The 19,623-nt window shown below is 47.8% G+C and overlaps 2 protein-coding genes and 2 pseudogenes across 2 annotated transcripts; 2 read left to right on the top strand and 2 right to left on the bottom strand.

Moving 5' to 3' along the window:
* Window positions 1-2,472: 2,472 nt before the first annotated feature.
* LOC119326210 lies at window positions 2,473-6,429 on the top strand (annotated as a pseudogene).
* On the bottom strand, window positions 6,427-7,609 carry LOC119321029 (peroxidase 3-like). The gene is made up of 2 exons (XM_037594887.1): window positions 7,603-7,609; window positions 6,427-6,872 (listed from the first exon to the last, which is right to left on the bottom strand). Exons 1-2 carry the CDS (start codon window positions 7,607-7,609, stop codon window positions 6,454-6,456), a joined length of 426 nt encoding a protein of 141 aa, XP_037450784.1. The 3' UTR covers window positions 6,427-6,453.
* LOC119326211 lies at window positions 6,567-10,918 on the top strand (annotated as a pseudogene).
* Window positions 10,919-10,920: 2 nt separating this feature from the next.
* On the bottom strand, window positions 10,921-13,270 carry LOC119326215 (peroxidase 3-like). The gene is made up of 4 exons (XM_037599908.1): window positions 12,927-13,270; window positions 12,601-12,792; window positions 12,348-12,510; window positions 10,921-11,518 (listed from the first exon to the last, which is right to left on the bottom strand). Exons 1-4 carry the CDS (start codon window positions 13,179-13,181, stop codon window positions 11,097-11,099), a joined length of 1,032 nt encoding a protein of 343 aa, XP_037455805.1. The 5' UTR covers window positions 13,182-13,270; the 3' UTR covers window positions 10,921-11,096.
* Between the last annotated feature and the right edge of the window lie 6,353 nt (window positions 13,271-19,623).

Below are 19,623 nucleotides of genomic sequence, written 5' to 3' on the forward strand. Positions count from 1 at the left end.
ATGATCCCTGTTAAGCATCCATGGTTGAATGGTTAAAGCGCCCAACTCATAATTGGTAAACTTGCGGGTTCAATTTCTGCTGGATACACAGTTATATAAAAAAGACTAAATGTCTATTTGCGTCGATACATAATTATGTTCATTTTGGTACCACAATATTGGCTAGGTCAAGGCGAGACACATCGTTCATCAGTCTACCTCAGGTAGGGTCCATCAATGCAGTTTGCTCAGCTAGAAAATATTTGTTGTCGCACCTTAGGAAATCAAATTGTGATGAGACCATCACATTTTTAGTTTTCGAAATGACTTTTTAATAGTCACTTATCTCATCATGACATCACTCAGACATAGTTTGTGAAAATGACATTTAAAAAATCCTTATCTCATCCTGGTATTTGATTCAGATTTTTTTTAATATCTATCATACCTGCACAATCTGATAGTTTTTCTCCCATTCCAACGCACGGGCATATTTGCTAGTCATACCCAAGGCAAGCATTTTTGAACACTTCATATGATGATTGCTTGCTAGAATATTTGAAACATGTTATGTTACCTCATATGAAATTGCATATAGATGATCATGCATATGTGGTTCCTTGTCAGTATTTGATTTCACCTAAACATGAAACCTTTGTGCCACATATTCCTATGCCTCTTTTGACTAACCTGCAGGAAAGGATCTATCACTAGTGAAAGTGAGCGTGAGACAGGAATCTCGTTGTGACGAGAATGATCAGTGAGGGCATGTTGGGACATGCCAAGTGGTGACCCTGTTGGGTACCACCAAGGATATATATTGTGCTAACCCAATGATGGGAAACTTAAACCTCCCTAGTCGATTGTAGATCGAGTCTTATTCCGGTAACCCCCATACTTGAATTGTGCTACCACTTGTCCCTGCCACAGGTAGGGTACGGTCTAGTATATTGTTAATCCCTTTCTTGCACACTCCGTACAGAGGGGACGCGATGAGGGTTTCCAGGTATTGGTATAATGCCAGTCATCGTGTCAAAGGAATGGGGTGAAGGATCTGAAGATGAGGATTTTGATTCATGGGAGGCTAATGGAAGCACATACGTACTTTTGCTACCCAAAAACCCTACCTAAAGGCCTCTCATCTTTGACCTATAAGACAAAAAGGGTGGCGGAGAGCTTTGTGCCAGCAACTGTGTGTGCCGTTGCGGCATCACGTGTAGCGGATCGGTGACATATCCTTGGGCACTAGCTCACTAAACTCATGTGGCAGCACAAGTTGTTGGTGAGTCGAGGTTCTACATCCGTCATATGCAACATTCGGTAGTGGGGAATGAAGTCTAGTTACAGTTATGATGCATTCTCAACGTCACCATGTTTTTTCAAATGTCACCATGTTTTTTCTTAGATATTGTCATAAAAGGTGAGCTACAAAAGTAAACAATAAGAAATATGTGACCATCCACAAAAGATCTGACTACAGTATCCCCATAAAACCATCAAGAACATGACATGTGATGGAACAACGAACAAAAGTACTACTTCACTAAGCTTTGGGAAGTGATCACACGTGCATCGATATTGACTTATCCAACCAAAGGTTCCAAATGAGATCCTCATCTCCGAAGCCGAGTTTTGAGGCAACATCTACATTGCCTGATAAAGTCAGAGAGGTGAGATCATGGGTTTTTCTCTGTAGCATGCACATCTTTATAATTGAAGTCGTTCCTGGAGGTAACCATTCTAGCGGTTTGACGACTCCCTAGCTGGATCTCGATGATGTGAGATCCCAAATCCCACCCTTGTTGTGGGCAAAAACAACAAAAGCTTGCAAACACTTTCACACCACCTTCATCTATGTTGATGAGAGAGAGAGAGAGAGAGGCTGTTTGGTTCGCTTCCACAAAAACGGCCTGAGTCAAGTCCGATTTTGGAGGCCTGAGGTTGAGATTTGTACCTGGCAAAGGAGTTGTCTGATAGGCCTCCATCCAAACAACCCCTGGATATAGGGTTATCCAACCGTCAGTGTCACCCGCGTGCACCAATACCATATTTGTCGCAACATATACATCCAACCGCCTTCGCCCATATCATTATCCTTTGCCACCGCGCCAGTGTTGCTCGTCGCTGCTGGGAGCAGGTCAAGCCTGGCGGTGCCATCTCCACCCAGGGCCGCGACCTCGATTTCCGGCGTCCTCCAAAAGGGAGCAACAAGGGCCTCGCCGCCACCTTCTGTGATGCCATCTCTACCTATATGTAGTAGTAATGACTCCTCTTTTGTTCATTGTGTCAAGTGGTGTGATAATGCCTCCTCACCACTAATTGCATCACGGGCCTCGGCTAAATTTACTAATATGTGGCATAGCTCTGTTTTTTTTTCTAATAATTCTCTAAACTTTCAAATGCATTTAATATGGAGTTTCATTGTATCTTTGGTATTCACGGGATATTCACTCGAGTTGCTGGGTGCTCCTTGGAGTGGGCCCGCATGTTCGTGAATCGTGGCCTGGTCCTCGTTTTCCCCTTCGCCAGTTTCTACAGTTCTCATCGGCCGTGCCTTCGTGCCCTCCGGTGACGCCGCCGGTTTCCCCCTTCGTTTCCACGGTTGCTTCCACGGGCGCCGCCGTCCTTCTCCCGTGTCAGAGCCACGAGAAGGCGCGTTGCTTACTCGCCGCCGGCCATCTCCTTCACCAGAGATACCCGATGGCGCCTCGTCTCGTCGTCCTCGCCGGTCAAGCCAGCAAACCCCACGGGCGGGGAGAAGATGCGACTCACGTTGCCCTTGCTCGCTCCCAGCAGCCGCCCTCCTCCACGCTGGTATCAAACTTCCCGGTCCGTTTATCACCGTTTTGCATTGTTCGATGTCTCGAAAATCCATTTGTAAGTTAAAATCCCCAAATGTGTTTGATCAAAAAAAAATCCCCAAATATGGCGTGCGTTTGTGCATTTGTCGTCCCCTAGACACAGTAGATTTTGTTTGCGTAACAGGATGATTCAGACACAACTGCATTCAATCCTAGAGATCTGACTGGCTGATAAGCTGATTTGGTTTGCTTTGTGTTAGCAGGCAACCACACCCGCATACATATCAGTCATCACTTTACTCGCGACTTCTAATAACTTCTGTGATAAGCCGGCTATTTTTCAACAGTGCGTGGCCGCAGAACACTGACACAATTTATGATTTGATATTTCCCCAACACAAGAAGTCTTCAGACAAGTCTTCGTTTGCAATGACACAGACATGATTTGATCTATGTGCACTCTAGCTACTTCTAAAGCCAATGCATAGAGCACCCTTCAACTTACCCATTTTCTTATCAACACTGTAACCGGCTAACCGCTGCAATGGCTCTGCAGAAACTCTTCTATATCTCACTCTTTCTGCTAGTATGCACAGCCAAGGAGATCAACCCAGAAGCAGAGGCACTACTCCGATGGAAGTCCAGTTTGATTCGAGCCAACTCGCTGTCCTCCTGGTCGATTTCCAGTCCCATGTGTTCTTGGTTTGGCGTCACTTGTGACACTGCTGGACATGTTACCGAGCTCCGTCTTCCCATTGTGGGCCTTCATGGTACGCTACACGCCTTATACTCTCCAGTGCTCCAAAACCTCACCGTGCTTGACCTTAGCACAAATAACCTTGGTGGTGTTGTCCCAGCAAATATCTCTCTGTTTCGCACCCTCACCGTTCTGAACTTGAGCAGCAACAATCTTGTTGGTGCCATCCCCTACCAACTCAGCAAGCTACCAATGATTATCAAGTTAGATTTGGGAAATAACAACCTTACCAACCCAGAATATGCCAAATTCTCACCCATGTCCACTTTAAAGCTGTTATCTCTAGCTAATAACAATCTCAGTGGTACCTTCCCACAATTCATCCTCAACTGCACCCATGCGAGGATGAGGTTCCTCGATTTATCAGGTAACGCCTTCACAGGGCCGTTACCAGATTCACTGCCGGAGATTGTCCCAAGGTTGAGGTATCTAAATCTGTCCATTAATATATTCTCTGGCTCCATACCTTGCTCGCTCTCAAGGCTCCAAAAGCTAGAGATACTAACTCTCTAGAGAAATAATCTCACAGGAGGAATCCCAGAGATGCTGGGGATGATACCTGGACTCCGATATCTTTCACTATCCGTTAACCCACTTGGTGGGTCAATCCCAGCCTCACTCGGGCAGCTTCAGTTGCTGGAGAAGCTCGGCATCGGAAATGCTAGCTTGGTTTCTACTCTTCCGCCCCAGCTGGGGAACCTTACCAGTCTCAAGATCATGGTACTGAACGAGAATCATTTATTCGGAACTTTGCCACCATCGTTGGCCAGGATGCAGGAATTGCAAGATTTTGTAATAGAGGAGAACAGTATCAGTGGTACCATTCCACAAGAGATGTTTACAAACTGGACCAAGCTCAAGTACTTTGATGTAAATCACAACTTGTTAGCTGGAAGCATCCCTTCTCAGATCAGCGAGTGGAAGGAGCTATTGTGTCTCCTCCTTTCCCACAACAACTTTACTGGCTCGATAACGGTGGAGGTTGGAAGCATGCCAAATTTGCAAGCATTGGACTTGTCAAATAACTACCTTACTGGAATTATGCCATCAAATATCAGTAATGCATCATCTTTGAAACTCCTTCGCGCCAGCTTCAACCATCTTGAGGGTGAGATTCCTGCGACCATCTCCTCACTGGTAAACCTTGTTGCTCTCTTCTTATCTGACAACAAGTTTACGGGTATCGGTCCTAATCTTGACAGCAAGCAGTTGCCAGTTGTCAAAGTGGCCAAGAATAGCGGGTTCTTGGGAAAACCATTGTATGTCTTTTGTCAACTAACACTTCTGCGAATCTTGGATCTATCAAACAATCAGTTGTTTGGTGAGCTTCCTGGTTGCTTGTGGAATTTGAGAGATCTACAATTCTTGGATTTGTCGAGCAATGCTTTTGCTGGGGTAGTTCCAACCTCAGCTAACTACAATTCGTCGCTAAGTTTGTTGCACTTGTCCAACAACAAGTTCACAGGTTGCTTTCCAGCAGTGTTGAAGAACTTCAAAAGCCTTGTGATTTTGGATCTTGGGAACAATAAAATGTCTGGTGCACTTCCTCCGTGGATAGGGGAAAGCAATCCTTTGCTGAGGATTCTCAGACTGCGATCAAACATGTTCCATGGAAGTATTCCCAGGCAGCTACTAAAACTCTCTCATCTCCAACGTCTTGATCTCGCTGAAAATACTTTTGTAGGTTCTATAACAGAAAATTTTATAAACTTCTCCTCGATGAGTCAGGCATCCATGATGCAGCCGGTTCCAACAACTTACATAGAATTGAGACCCTTCCGATTTTCTGATGATGGCAGCATAGGTATACTTTGGAAGAGACAGGAATACACCTTTGACGAAAGATATCTATTTGTGACTGGCATTGATCTCTCCGGCAATTCTCTCTCCGGTGAAATGCCTTCAGAGTTGACAAATCTTAGAGGGGTCCAGTTACTAAATATGTCAAGAAATAATCTATCTGGTGGTATCCCGAAGGACATTGGCAATCTCAAACTGTTAGAATCCCTTGACCTCTCGTGGAATAAACTGTCTGGTCCTATTCCTCCTAGCATGTCAAACTTGAAGTTCCTGAGCTCTCTTAACCTCTCAAACAACCGTCTATCAGGTGAGATACCCACAGGAAGTCAACTCCAGACACTCGAGGACCCATCGATCTATAGCAATAACCTCGGACTCTGTGGTCCCCCATTGAGCATTCCATGTACAAACAATTCAGATACTACGACACCGGTGGATGGGGCAAAGGAACATCACGATGAACTTGAAAGGGTGTGGATGTACTACTCCATGATTGCTGGAACTGTCTTCGGTTTGGAGCATTGTTTTTCTGCAAGATCTGGAGGCTTGCTTTCTTCAGCTACGTCGATGCGCTGCACCAAAATTTTATACTGAAGATGAAGCGCACCTGAGAGTACGGCACTCTGCTTTGTCCTAGCGCTAGAGTGCCTTTTGAAGGTTCTTCAGACCTGCAGTATCTGCAATGGACATATATTGTATTGTCCATGATCCTGCTCTTCGTTTTTTAAGTTGTAATGATCTGTTCCTATGTGAGCAGAAGTGGCTTATATTTCTTCTGAGCTTCTCATAAGCTATTTTCTAGAGACTTGTACTAGGTGTAATTCTCCGAATTTTGTGATTTGCAGTCATGTATGTTTCGTCGTCGTCGCGTGTATATTTTTCGGAGCTTGCTAGTACCTATGAATACAACTTCAATCTTATAAGTCGTGCATACACATGTCATATCTTCTGTGTTCACAGTTAACCTGCAGACTCAGTTATTCTACCACCATTCTCAACAAAAATATGATCCAAATAACACTGGTTACAACAGATGACCAAAGAATAAGAGCAAAATCACAGCATCCACCAACAGTTTCCAGGCAAAATAACCCTCTCCGGGCATCTCATTTTGATCTAGCTGTTGACGACGGCGCAGTGCTTCCTGATCTCCCCCTGAGAGCCGGTCTTGACCTGCACGGCGCCCAGCCTCGCCATGGACCACGCGAACACCTGGAAGAACACCTCCGGTGGGCTTGACACGACGCCGCCGATGTCGGCCTGCGCCGCGCCGTCGGTGACCAGCGCGACGTCGGACCGGAACAGGGCCCTGTGCTTGAGCACAGTGTGGTAGTAGTCGAGGCCGGACGTCAAGAAGCTGCCGGGGTCAATCTGTACTGCGGCACTATCGCCCATCCTGTACTTTTGCTGCCGCAGGTTGGTGGCATAGGAGGCATCGAGGGGCAGTTCGGTCCCGGTGCCGTTGCAGGCGCTGGGGTAGCTGTAGAGGCGGTCGGCGAAGGACGAGCAGTGGGCGATTCCGATGGTGTGCGCACCTGCATCTCAGGTTTGATTCAGAAACACGTTCAACCATGCAAGAGTTCAGTATTTGTTTATGTGAAGATTTGTTTTAAATGTTCCTTTTCACATTCGTTGTAATTCAAGTGCACCCTCCGTTCCGAAATAAGTGCCGTGGTTTTAGTTCAAATTTGAACTAAAACCACGACACTTATGTCCGAACAGAGGGAGTACTTTAATCGCCGAACTGGACCTCAGTGGGTTTACATAACACTATTCATGATGAAATTTTTTTGGTGAAATTATTAGTAGAAAAAAAAGAGATGGTTTCTGTTGGATTCGCTTCAGCAGTAGAATTGGGAAGTCTAGTTCAAAAGTTTGCGCTAAATGCTGAAGTATGCAATAGGGACAGGGTTTTTTGATTGATAAGGCAAATGTGAAGTAGACATGTAAATGTGAGTTTGGCACAGTCAGAAATGGATGCCGTTCATAGACATGCATCAGTTACTCAGGTTATCAGTGCCTGGCAACAAAATAATAATATATAAAGTCTGCTATCTGGTAAATATTCAGATTATGTAAATATTTGGAACATTGTACTGAAGTCTCTAAAGTGCCTGATTCGGGGTCGCAGTATTCAGAAACTACAGTTTTTCCCCAGGAATCTGCCCATCTGCATTGTGTTCCCATTTTGATTCGTACTCCCTCCGTCCCAAAATAAGTGTCTCAACCTTAGTACTGGACGGAGGGAGTACATGTTATGATGACCTTCCATGGGGTCCTACTGGAACTGTGGTTTCGCTGTCAACCACGACCCCCAAGTCTTCAGTCTTTATGCGCACATGCCAGTCCAGCGGCAGCACTGCTACAATCTTAATGATCTTTAATGCATTCTGTCTGCAGCTTGGATACATTCAACACCATGCAGCTTGCTTCATCCTAGAAACAGCGAAGCACCAATGGCGCTGCAGGCACTCTTCCACCTCTCAACTTTCCTGCTAATATGCACGGCCAAGGCAATCAATCCGGAAGCAGAAGCACTTCTCCGATGGAAGTCCACTTTGATTCGCGCCAACTCGTTGTCCTCATGGTCGATGGCAAACTCTACATGCTCTTGGTTCGCGTCACCTGTGATGCTGCCGGGCATGTTATCAAGCTCCACCTTCCCAACTCAAGACTCCATGGTACGCTTCATACCTTCTACTCTGCAGTGTTCCGGAACCTCACTAAGATCAATCTCAACAACAACAATCTCTCTAGACTTGAGCAGCAACAATCTCGTTGCTGCCATCCCCTACCAACTCAGCAACCCACCAATGCTCATCAAGTTCATACTTGACCAACCCAGAATATGCCAAGTTGTCGCATATGCCCAATTTGAAGTTGTTATCTCTAGCTAATAATGATCTCAGTGGAAACTTCCCACTATTCATCCCGAACTACACCAATGCGAATATAAGGTCCCTTGATTTATCGGTAATGCCTTTTCAGGTCTGTTACCAGATCCACTGCCAGAGATGGTCCCAAGGTTGAGGTATCTAAATTTGTTGGCTAATGGATTCTCTGGCTCCATACCTTGCTCATTCTCAAGGCTCCGAAAGCTAGAGATACTATGTATCAACGGAAATAATCTCACGGGTGGAATCCCAGAGGAGCTGGGGATGATACCTGGATTGCAAACTCTTCTACTGGGCAGCAACCCACTTGGTGGATCGATCCCAGCTTCACTCGGGCAGCTTCAGTTGCTACAGAAACTTGGCATTAGAAACGCTAGTTTGTTTTCTACGCTTCCACCCGAGCTGGGGAACCTTACTAACCTCCGGGACATGTACCTATCACATAACCAGTTATTTGGAAGTTTGCCACCATCTTTTGCCAGGATGCAAGAATTGAGACAGTTTGGAATAAATACAAACAGCATCAGCGGTACCATCCCACAAGAGATGTTTACAAATCAGACCAAGCTCCAGGTATTTGATGCATCCAGTAACCAGTTGACTGGAAGACTCCCATCACAAATCAGCAAGTGCATGGAATTGCAATACTTTGATATAGGGAACAACAGATTCAGTGGTACCATCCCACAAGAGATGTTTACAAACTGGACCAAGCTTGAGGTATTTGATGCATCCAGAAATCGCCTTACTGGAGTTATACCACCAGCTATCAGCAATGCAACATCTTTGAAATTGCTTGCCCTCAGGTCCAACCATCTTGGGGGTGAGCTTCCTGCAAGTATATCCTGTCTGATAAATCTTGTTGTTCTGTTATTGTCTGGCAACAAGCTTACAGATGTAATTCGTACTGTCAATAGGCAGTCGCGGGCTTTCAAGGTGTCCAACAATACAGAACATAGCAGCTTTTTGGGAGAATCACTGTCTTCCCTTTGCCAACTGCCACGTTTGCAGATCTTGGATCTATCACAGAATCAGTTCTTTGGAGAGCTTCCTGGTTGCTACTGGAATTTGAAAGACTTGCAATCCTTGAACTTGTCGGGCAATGCTTTTTCTGGGGAAGTTCCAACCTCAACTTACTACAACTCTTCACTACGATCACTGCACTTGTCAAATAACAATTTCACAGGCTGCTTTCCAGAAGTGTTGAAGAACTTCAAAAACCTTGTTGTTTTGGATCTCGGGAACAATAATATTTCTGGTGCAATTCCTTTGTGGATAAGGGACAACAACCCTATGCTGAAGATTCTTAAACTGCGATCAAACAGGTTCTGTGGAAGTATTCCTTGGCAGCTGTCGCAACTCTCCCATCTCCAACTGCTTGATCTAGCTGAAAATAGTTTTGAAGGTTCCATACCAGAAAGATTTTTCAACTTTTCCATGATGACACATACATCTACGATGCAGCCAGTTCTAACAATCAACATAAAATCTACCGCCTTTGGATATTTTGATGAGGGTGGCATGGACATTATTTGGAAGGGGCAGGAGCATACCTTTCAGGTAAGGCATGCATTTGTGACCGGCATCGATCTCTCTGGCAATTCTCTCTCCGGTGAAATCCCTTTAGAGTTAACAAATCTTAGAGGCATCCAGTTGCTAAATATGTCAAGAAATTATCTGTGTGGTGGTATCCCCAAGGACATTGGCAATCTGAAGTCGTTAGAATCCCTTGACCTTTCGTTGAACAAACTATCCGGTCCTATTCCTTCTAGCATGTCAAACTTGATATTCCTCAACACTCTCAATCTCTCCAACAACCTTCTATCTGGAGAGATACCTACAGGTAATCAACTCCAGACGCTTGATGACCCATCTATCTATAGCAATAATCTGGGACTTTGTGGTCCCCCATTGAGCATAGCATGTACTCCCTCCGTCCGCGAATAAGTGTACATCTAGGTTTTGTCCTAAGTCAAAGTTCTAATACTTTGACCAACTTTATAGGAAAAAGTAGTAGCATTTATGGCACTAAATTACTATCAATAGGTTCATTTTGAAATGTAGTTTCATAATATACCAATTTGATGTCATATATGCTACTATTCTTTTCTATAAAGTTGGTCCAAATTTTAAAACTTTGACTCACGATAAAACGTAGAAGTACACTTATTCACGGACGGAGGGAGTACAAACAATTCAGATACTACAGCGCCAGTGGATGTGGCAAAGGAACATCACCATGAACTTGAAACATTTTGGCTGTGCTACTCGGTGATTGCTGGAACTATCTTTGGTTTCTGGGTATGGTTTGGAGCACTGTTTTTCTGCAAGATCTGGAGGTTTGCTTTCTTCAATTGCATAGATGCAGTGCACCAAAAGTTCATACTGAAGATGAAGCGCACCTGACAGTACGGCACTCTGTTCTGTGCTAGCGCCTGAGTGGTTCTTGAAGTTTAGTCGGACAGTCTGCCATGGACGTATATGCAAGTATTGTCTATGACTCTGCTATCTGTTTCTTAAGCTGTAATGATCTGTTGCTACGTGAGCAGAAGTGGCTTATATTTGTTCTCTATTTGATGAGACAATTTCATACACTTGTAATACTCTTTGAATTTAGTGAGTTCGCAGTTATGTACTACTATGTTTCATCATCGCTGCTTGTATATTTTTCGGAGCTTTCACATACCTATGAATACAACTTCATCAATCTTATAAGTAGTGCATACACATGTCATATCTTCTGTGTTCGCAGTTAACCTGCAGACTCAGTTATTCTACCACCATTCTCAACAAAAATATGATCAAAATAACACTGGTTACAGATGACGAAAGAATAAGAGCAAAATCACAGCATCTCTGTTCGATCTAGCTGTTGACGACGGCGCAGTGCTTCCTGATCTCCCCCTGAGAGCCGGTCTTGACCTGCACGGCGCCCAGCCTCGCCATGGACCGCGCGAACACCTGGAAGAACACCTCCGGCGGGCTGGACACGACGCCGGCGATGTCGGCCCGCGCCGCGGGATCGGTGACCAGCGCGGCGTCGGACCGGAACAGGGCCCTGTGCTTCAGCACAGTGTGGTAGTAGCCGAGGTCGAACGTCAGGAAGCTGCCGGGGTCCATCTCCACCGTGGTGTCGCGGCCGCCCATCCTGCACTTGCGCTGCCGCAGGTTGGCCGCGTAGGCGGCGTCGAGGGGCGGGACGGTCCCGGTGCCGTTGCCGGCGCTGGGGTAGCTGTAGAGGCGGTCCGCGAAGGACGAGCAGTGGGCGATGCCGATGGTGTGCGCACCTGTTGCACCTCAGGCTCGATTTAGAGACACATTCGACCAAGCAAGAATTTAGTACTACGTATTTGTTTTTCTGTAAATTTTCCTTTTCATCTACTCGCTTCAGTGGGCTTATATTGTAACATTATTCTTGGAAGAACTTTTTTGGTGAAGTTTTAGTGGGAGAAAAAGAGATGGTTTCTGTTGGACTCTCAGCGTAGCGTTGGTGAAGTCTATTTCAAAAGTTGGCCCTACTATAAATGTTAAAGTATGGAACGGGAAACAGGATATAAAGTAAAGGCTATTATCGGTTTGGACTTGATTGATGATACAGGTGAAGTAGACATGCAAGCATGAGCTTGCCATCGTCAGAAATGGATGCCGTTCACAGGCAAGCATAAGTCTCTCAAATGGCTTCCAAAATTAGAGGAAGCAAAACGATGGTTGGGAGCAGGGTTTACAGGAATCTACGGTGCTAAAATTTTGGAACATTTTACTGAAGTCTGGAAAGTGTCTGATTCGTTGTGGCAGCTAGTGTTCAGAAACTACGGTTGTTGGTGAAGGAATATCAGCCCATCTGGCTTGAGGCCGACAGATAAAGCAACGATTCTTCTTGCTGCTTTGCTATGCCCGATCGGCACACAAAGAATGGGCGGTAACTGACAGCCTTTCATCGTGTCGGTGGCTACCACTTCTCAGATAATTTGGGGTCAGTTGTCTCTGTTCAATCTTTTTAGCAGATGTTTAGTTTAGTAATTCATGTGATCAGACGTACTACATGCATGCAGAGCTGGTTGGTTAGTGTAGGTGGCATGTGATTATTAAGCTAGGGTGTGTATGCTGGGAACGCACCTGACAGCCAGACGAGGTCGCGCACGTCGAGGCCCTTGCCGGCGAACAGGGCGACGAGCTGCGGGAAGGTCATCGACGGCGACGGCAGCTCGCGGACCGCCTCCTGCATGGTCGACACCGTGCCGTCCCTCCTCCCCGTCGGCACGCGCCACGACGGCCCGCCCTGCACCGGAGACCATGTGCACGTCAGTGCTGGCTACGGATAGATGACCAGATGGCGTACGTGAGCTGAGCTGAGCAGAGCGCGGCGTACAATGGCGGCGACGGCGTCCCGGGCGGCGAGCGCGAGGACGTCGGCGCAGGAGACGACGCCGGGGCAGGCCTGCTCGACGAGGCCCTTGACGCGGTCGATGAGGTCGAACCCGCGCAGCGTCAGGTTCGGCGGCGCGTCCTTCTCCGCCGCGCCGGCGGCGGTGGAGTTGAGCAGGATGGACCCGTCGCAGCCCTGCATGCACGCAGACCACACCACACCAGCACGCGACAGTAAATTAATTCATAAGCAGCACAGAACTGATGCAGCATTTGCATGGAGTCACGCGCACGTATGGAATGCTCGTGTGCACGTGCGTGCGTGCGTACCCTGACGAAGCAGTCGTGGTAGTGCGTCCGGAGCAGCGCGGGCGCGACGGTGGGCACGCGCCGGACGTGCTGCCGGACGTAGTCGCCCACGATCCGCTCCGCCGCCGGGCAGCTCTTGTCGTAGAACCCCATCCTCAGCTGCTGCTGCTGCTGCCGCCGCCCGCCGCGCACCCCTGCCGCGCCTGCGCCGGCGCCGACGAGCATGACGGCCACCGCGACAAGGAGCATCACCGGCAACGGCACGGCGGCGGCCATGGCGCGTCTGCGTGGTGATCGCCGCTCACTCTGTTCGCCTCTACTCTGCTCGACTCTCTGAAGTGGTATGTAGCAGCAGAGGTGCAGTACAGTAGAGCAGGGTCAGTACGCCGGTCGACGCTCGCACTTGGGCTGCGTTATATACGCATGGCAGTGGAGGCAGCAGTACATCTGCGGGTATCGTTGTGTAGGCCCCTGGCTTACTTGGGACTGAAACCAGTGGCGTGAGGCCAGGCGTGGCGGTACTGTGCATTGCTACACATGCACTCGAGCCAATGAGATGCCAACCTCTTTTTGTCTCTTAATTTCTTCTCGAGAAAACCACAACTCGCATATTGGCTCACACGACACAAGCTGCACAACATGCACAGTTTAATAATTTGGATGCGCCTCAGTATCATTATTATTTTTATTAAACATAGTACAATCAAAAGTCGCTCACATACATCCACTCTTATAAACGCATGCACACACCCTACCTCTATAAGCACTTTCGGGAGACTTAGCCGGCATAGCATCTTCAAATTGACGAAGTTATCACAGTTACCTTGTAGTAGAACAGAATGTCTCCTCTCATGAACTCATGAACTGGGAATATCAATATCCTCCTAACCATCGACCCACAAATTGGTTCGTGTCTGATTTGTCCTAATCTTGGAATACAAGGAAATTCGAACTTACCTTCATAGTGGGGGAACAAATCTGGGAGCATGTCTACTAACCATCCAAATCACGATTCTCGTATGATGTGCCAGATTAGAAAATTTAATTTAATATTCTCAAATTATTCAAAATCATACGCACCGAAGCTAAGCATCAACTCCTGCAATTGCCGCGGGCCTAGAGCGGCAAGCCATCCTAAACACAACGAAAGCTACTCCTTCCACACCAAAATATTATATGTATTTTGTCTCGTTAAGACAATTTTTTCATTAACAACTTCTTTTACTAGAATGTGCTGCATGTTTGTGGAAAATTGATGCAACATTACGTTCATGTTTGAACATGTACACATACTACAAGCGATTGTGAGTTTCTATCTGTCACATAATAGTCGGGTGACAGAAAGAGGGGGCTAAGTGCATCTCCGACTTTAGGTCGATTGGCCTTATTAGGCAATTCTGACAATTGCGGCTAAGATGATGACTAACCATTTGGCCCCGTTCATGCACACCCTTGTCTCCCGCACTGAAAGTGCCTTCATCAAGCCACGGATAGTTCATGGCAATTTTCTGTACTTACACAACTTGGCAAGGAAATTACATCGCATTCGGAAGCCCACCCTGCTTTTCAAGCTTGATATCAAGAAGGCTTTCGACTCTGTCGGACGGAATTACCTTCTTGATCTCCTCACACAACACATGTTGCACAACTTGCACAATTTTAAAAAGGGTTGGATGTGCTTCATTATCATTATTATTTTTGAACTATATAATCGAAGTCGCTCACATACACAAGCATATACTTACCCCTATGAACGCATGCACGCACACCCTACCTCTATGAGCACCTCCGTGAGACTTAGGCTGGTCATAGTGGGGAGTAACTTAGACTAGTAACATGCATATGTTACTAGTCTATGTTACTACCTCTATAGTGGGTAGTAACATATGTGTAGTGTCATGCATTACCTCATTTATTACTTTCTAGACTCATTTTGCATTGGGAACCGCTATGTGATGGTAACATATTATGTTACTCTATTTGCCTCTCTCTTCATTAATTACCTGACACATCATCTTTTTTGCTTATGTGGCATGTATGTTACTACCTATGTTACTCCCACTATGACCAGCCTTAGCCGGCATAGCATCTTGAGATTGACGAAGTCACTACAGGCGCCTCGTAGTCGATGGGGATGCCTTCACCCATTGAACGAACATCGCCGGAAAGCCTGAAATAAATCTATGAAAATATGAGCACCATGTCAAGTCTAGGACTTGAACCTTGATGAGCTAGGGATACTACTGTCCTTCTAACCTTCCAACCACAGGTTGGTTCGCGCCTCATTATCATTACTGTGCGGCTTGTCCTAACCTTGGAATACAAGTATTCGAACATGCCTCCAAGGTGTTGGAACAAACCAGGGAGCCTGTCTACTAACCATCCAAATCATGATTCTTGTACAATGAGTTTAGATTAAAAATTTAATTTAATATTCTCAAATTATTCAGAATCATACACAGTGAAGCTAAGCAACTGCTCCTGCCATCGCCGCGGCGCGCCTAGAGCGCCCAGCCATCCTAAACACAATGAAAGCTATTCCCTCCATACCAAAATGTTACATGTATTTTGTTTCGCTAAGACGAATTATTTCATTAACAACATTTTTTACTAGAATGTGGTTCATGTTTATCGAAGTTTGATGCAACATTACCGTCATGTTTGAACATGGACAAATATTACATGTGATTGTGAATTTCTATCTATCACATTATAATCGAGTGACTGTTGGTCAAAAACTTTGCCCTCATTCACTAAAAATTATGATTGATCAATTGTGATCGTGTAAATTAAAGATTCGTTTTAAGACCAAGATATTCTTGTGGCTGATGCTTAAAAATAGGGGTTGACCTTCCTTGGTCATAAGGAACAGTTGATGACCTATCGTACGATATTATAAATAACAGTTGGGTCATTATTTGGGCGATGGTGGTGTGGTCCTTCTACACCTCGAAATAGGCTTTCGCCCCGCTTTATAAATAAAGCACCGGTCCATACAAGCATTCAAGTTTCAAGCGTGAAACGACGGCCGGGGCCACAACACAATCAAGCCCCAGAGAGCATAAAAGAAATCAGAAAAAAAAGCCACCTAGTGGCAGCCGCCATGCGGCACTACGATGATGAAAGCCGACGAGCCGTAGCTAGTAGCGCATCCAGCATGAGGCTGAGACGATCGCGGTCACGCTGCCTCGACAGCGGGTGTCAGTGCTGCAGAAAAGCAAGGAATTTGAAGTATGAGTCAGATGCCTTTTGTGGGAGAACCTTCTCAATCACCATTTTATTACGAGTCGCCCATAATGTCCACGACATCGCCGCAAAGATGAGTCAAAAAAGACGGCGATGTTGCGACGGCCGCATAGCCCGATATTGGAGGAAGTCCACAGGGTTCAAGGCCTCTCAGTCCGGCCCCAACGCCTCGTGAACGAACATCCACAACATCCTCACTGTCGTACATGAGAATAGGATGCGGGTCTCCGTCTCCGGTCTTCTAGACCTCCTGATACCACAAAGAAATTGCTTGGGGCTTGGAGTGATTCATCCCAGCTTCCTGCTGAGAGCCAATGATGCTCGGTAGCCGAACCGATTTGAACGTTCTAGGAAACTAGAAACGTGGCTTCTTTGAAATATATAATAATCTTGGTAGTAATCTTAATGTCTAGAGCATTTGCAGAAAAAAACAAGGGACACCTCTATCTAATAGGTGCTTGAAAAAAAGTTTCATCTGTCACTTTGTTTTCTGTCCGTTCGATCCGGCTCACAGATCGTCTTCTTCCTTCCATTCACGACCTGGTCTATCATTCTGCCGCCGGCCTACCCTACCACATCTGCCAGCCTCCACCCCCCACGGTCGGCAGGCGCTACCGCGCGCAGCCTCGCCGCCCTGCCGTCCCCTCAACCTCACCCCACCGATATTGCTGGCCAACGTCGCGACCATCCCTCTAAGCCCCACATCGGTGAAAGTCTTCGCTGTTCCCCTGGATACCGCACCCTAAGATGATGGATAAGGGGCATTAGTGGCAGAGGCAATGGGGGGCAAGTTGGGGCCATGCCATGGCCCCGGCCAACTTTGATAAAATTACGTCGTTAGAGCTACTAATATGACGTTTTGAGAGCAAATAACTGTATTTTAGTGGTTCTGGCCCTCCCCAATCGTGAAGCAGCAGCAATAGGTCCCCCTCATACATTTTTTCTGGCTCCGTCCCCGATGGGGATGCGGCTTCCCCCTAAGATATGCAGGTGAGTTGTTCTTCTCCGGTGAGGTTGGGAAGAAGGAAGAAGTGGCTGGCAAAAATTGAAAATGCAGGCATCTGGGAAATAGCAAAATCGAAAAAACAATGTTGAAGAAATCATGGGCCGAGAAAGGTATGATCAAGGGTGCCATATGCCCCTGGCCTGTGTCTTGCTCGGTTTTGATTCCCTGCCCGCGATTAAGCATGCGGTGCACGCACAGTGGTGGCGCACCGAAAGCCCCAACCACGCAGCATGCGTCCGTCACGTACGCCGGTACGAGATTCCCACGGGCGACCAATCATGTGAGGAAAGCCCGACCCGACGCGGTGCGCGGCGCGGGCGCGCACCACCGCACCACAGAAGATCGCCCGCCGTGCGCCCGCCTGCAGGAAGCGTGTGCGCGAGAGATTTCCATGTCTAGTTTCAAAAAAAAAAAAGAGAGAGAGAGATTTCCATGTCCTCCCCATTCTTTCGCTCCCTTCTGCTCCCTTTCCATGTCTCTGCTAAGTGGATCGATCTCGCTTTTCACGCCCATGATTGACGCATCATGCCAATCCCGGCGTCCACGTCGAGGGGATGCCGGATGCGAGCGTGGATGGGGCCGTGGACGGATGGAAGAAAATGCAAGGAAAGAACATATGCTTTCCTGCCCTTGCCCGAAAGCTCATGCCCGGCCTGAAGCTTCCTCCCTCGCAAAGGCTTCGTTCAGACTTTTACTAGAGTAGAAGAAGAATAGATTCTTCTTCTTTTATGGTTCTTGGGCTCTCTAGGCAACTTTCACCGACCACCTACCTACCTCGTGGTTGAAGTACATCGACGAGGCCGTGTTACTGTTTGGCATGTTACGGTGATCATAGTGTTAACGTTAAGGCGGGTGCGATGCGTCGGCCAGGTGATGCCTGGATCGGATCGGCCGTCTCGGTGGCCGTTGGATGACACGTGCGACAGTCGTCTGGTCTTCGCCCGCATCAGCCGTGGCCGTTTGCAACAAGGATCATGTTGCGCTTGAGGCTTTGCAACACGAGTTGTTACGGTCCGTTAGCCAGTCGGTTCGATCGCCCGTAGCAAATATTACACACATAGACCATGTTACGGTCATTCATTGCAGCATGGACCATGTTGCGCTCACCTTCATAGCTTGCATGGCCTGATCACTTATTGCAACATGGACCATGTTACGGTCACCCTCGGCAACATGAACCATGTCGTTGTCAACAGGGACACGGTCATGCATGGCTAGCAACGGCGCCCACAATGTAGATGACCTTGCAGAGCACCACCATCAGGCCTCGCACCCGTGTCGATGGCGACCTTTGCTGCAGCGCAGCCTACCTCTACAGCAAAGTTCTTAGACAGGGAGCGTGGCGATACGAGCATCCCCCTGTCGAATGAGAGCACGATGACGGGAGCAATCATGTGTTGTATGCCAGAGCGGGGAGAGAAAAGAGAAGGGGAGGAAGTACGCCATAAGATAGAGACGAGCGATGGGATAAGATTTCATAAAGGTTCCATTGTATGTCCACCCACTTTCACGTTGCCCGCTCGATTGGTCGGTTGAAACGAAGTGTTTCCCTAATATCAATTACTGTCACCTACATTTGACGAAAAAGGGTTTTCCCCCGCTTTGTATTACAAAGCAACCACCGATACATCCAACGATAGGTGCTGGGGCCGCAGCACAAATAAGCCCAAAGAAAAACAAAGAAGAAAGGAAGAGAAACAAATGCCAACAACGGCAGATCGACGAAACGAAGATGCCCGGCGACCACTGCACCCTCCGGAGAAGTACCACCACGTTCCCAGCACCCGAAGCGCGCGTACCAAGCAACACCTTCAAGAAGGAGGCGACGATGACGCCGCTGCTGCCCGGACTAGTCCTAGGGTTTCCCCCTGTACGCAGGAGGGCAGTGAGGGGAGGGGTGTACCCGACGCCCTTCAGGAAGATCCGACGGCACCCACAGGCGTCGCCGCGTCGGGGCCGGACAAGCCGCCAGAGATTTCTCCCAAGTCCCAACCCAAACCCCCACCACTACCCCAGACGAATCATAGTGCACCGCCCATCGCGCCGCCCACCAACATGTGCCACCACAATCATCGGATCAACTCCGCCGTCTCCCTGAGGTCACCGACACGAGACCTGGAGGATGGGAGAAGGGAGAGTGTCCTTGGGGGCATCCGCAACATCACCGACGTGAGGGGACAACCACCACCGCCACTGCGGAGCCGACCGGACGCGCGAACAAGGGGCCTGCCAGGCACCGAGGCCCGGCCGAACCCAACAGGGTCCAGACAGCCCCTGCCGTCACGCTGTAGCTCATCGGCCGACGCCACCGCCACCGCCCGCAGACCACCGCCACTTCACCACCAACCAGGGAGCAGCGGCGCCACGCACCGAGTCGCCGGCCCGCCCTAGCCCAGATGGGGCCTGAAGGGCCCAGATCTGGGCCGGCGGGCGCCGCCGGCCACCAGCACCGCCACGCCGCCCCGC

The sequence above is a fragment of the Triticum dicoccoides genome, chromosome 6B (assembly GCF_002162155.2).
Source record: "Triticum dicoccoides isolate Atlit2015 ecotype Zavitan chromosome 6B, WEW_v2.0, whole genome shotgun sequence".
Taxonomy (NCBI): Eukaryota; Viridiplantae; Streptophyta; class Magnoliopsida; order Poales; family Poaceae; genus Triticum; species Triticum dicoccoides.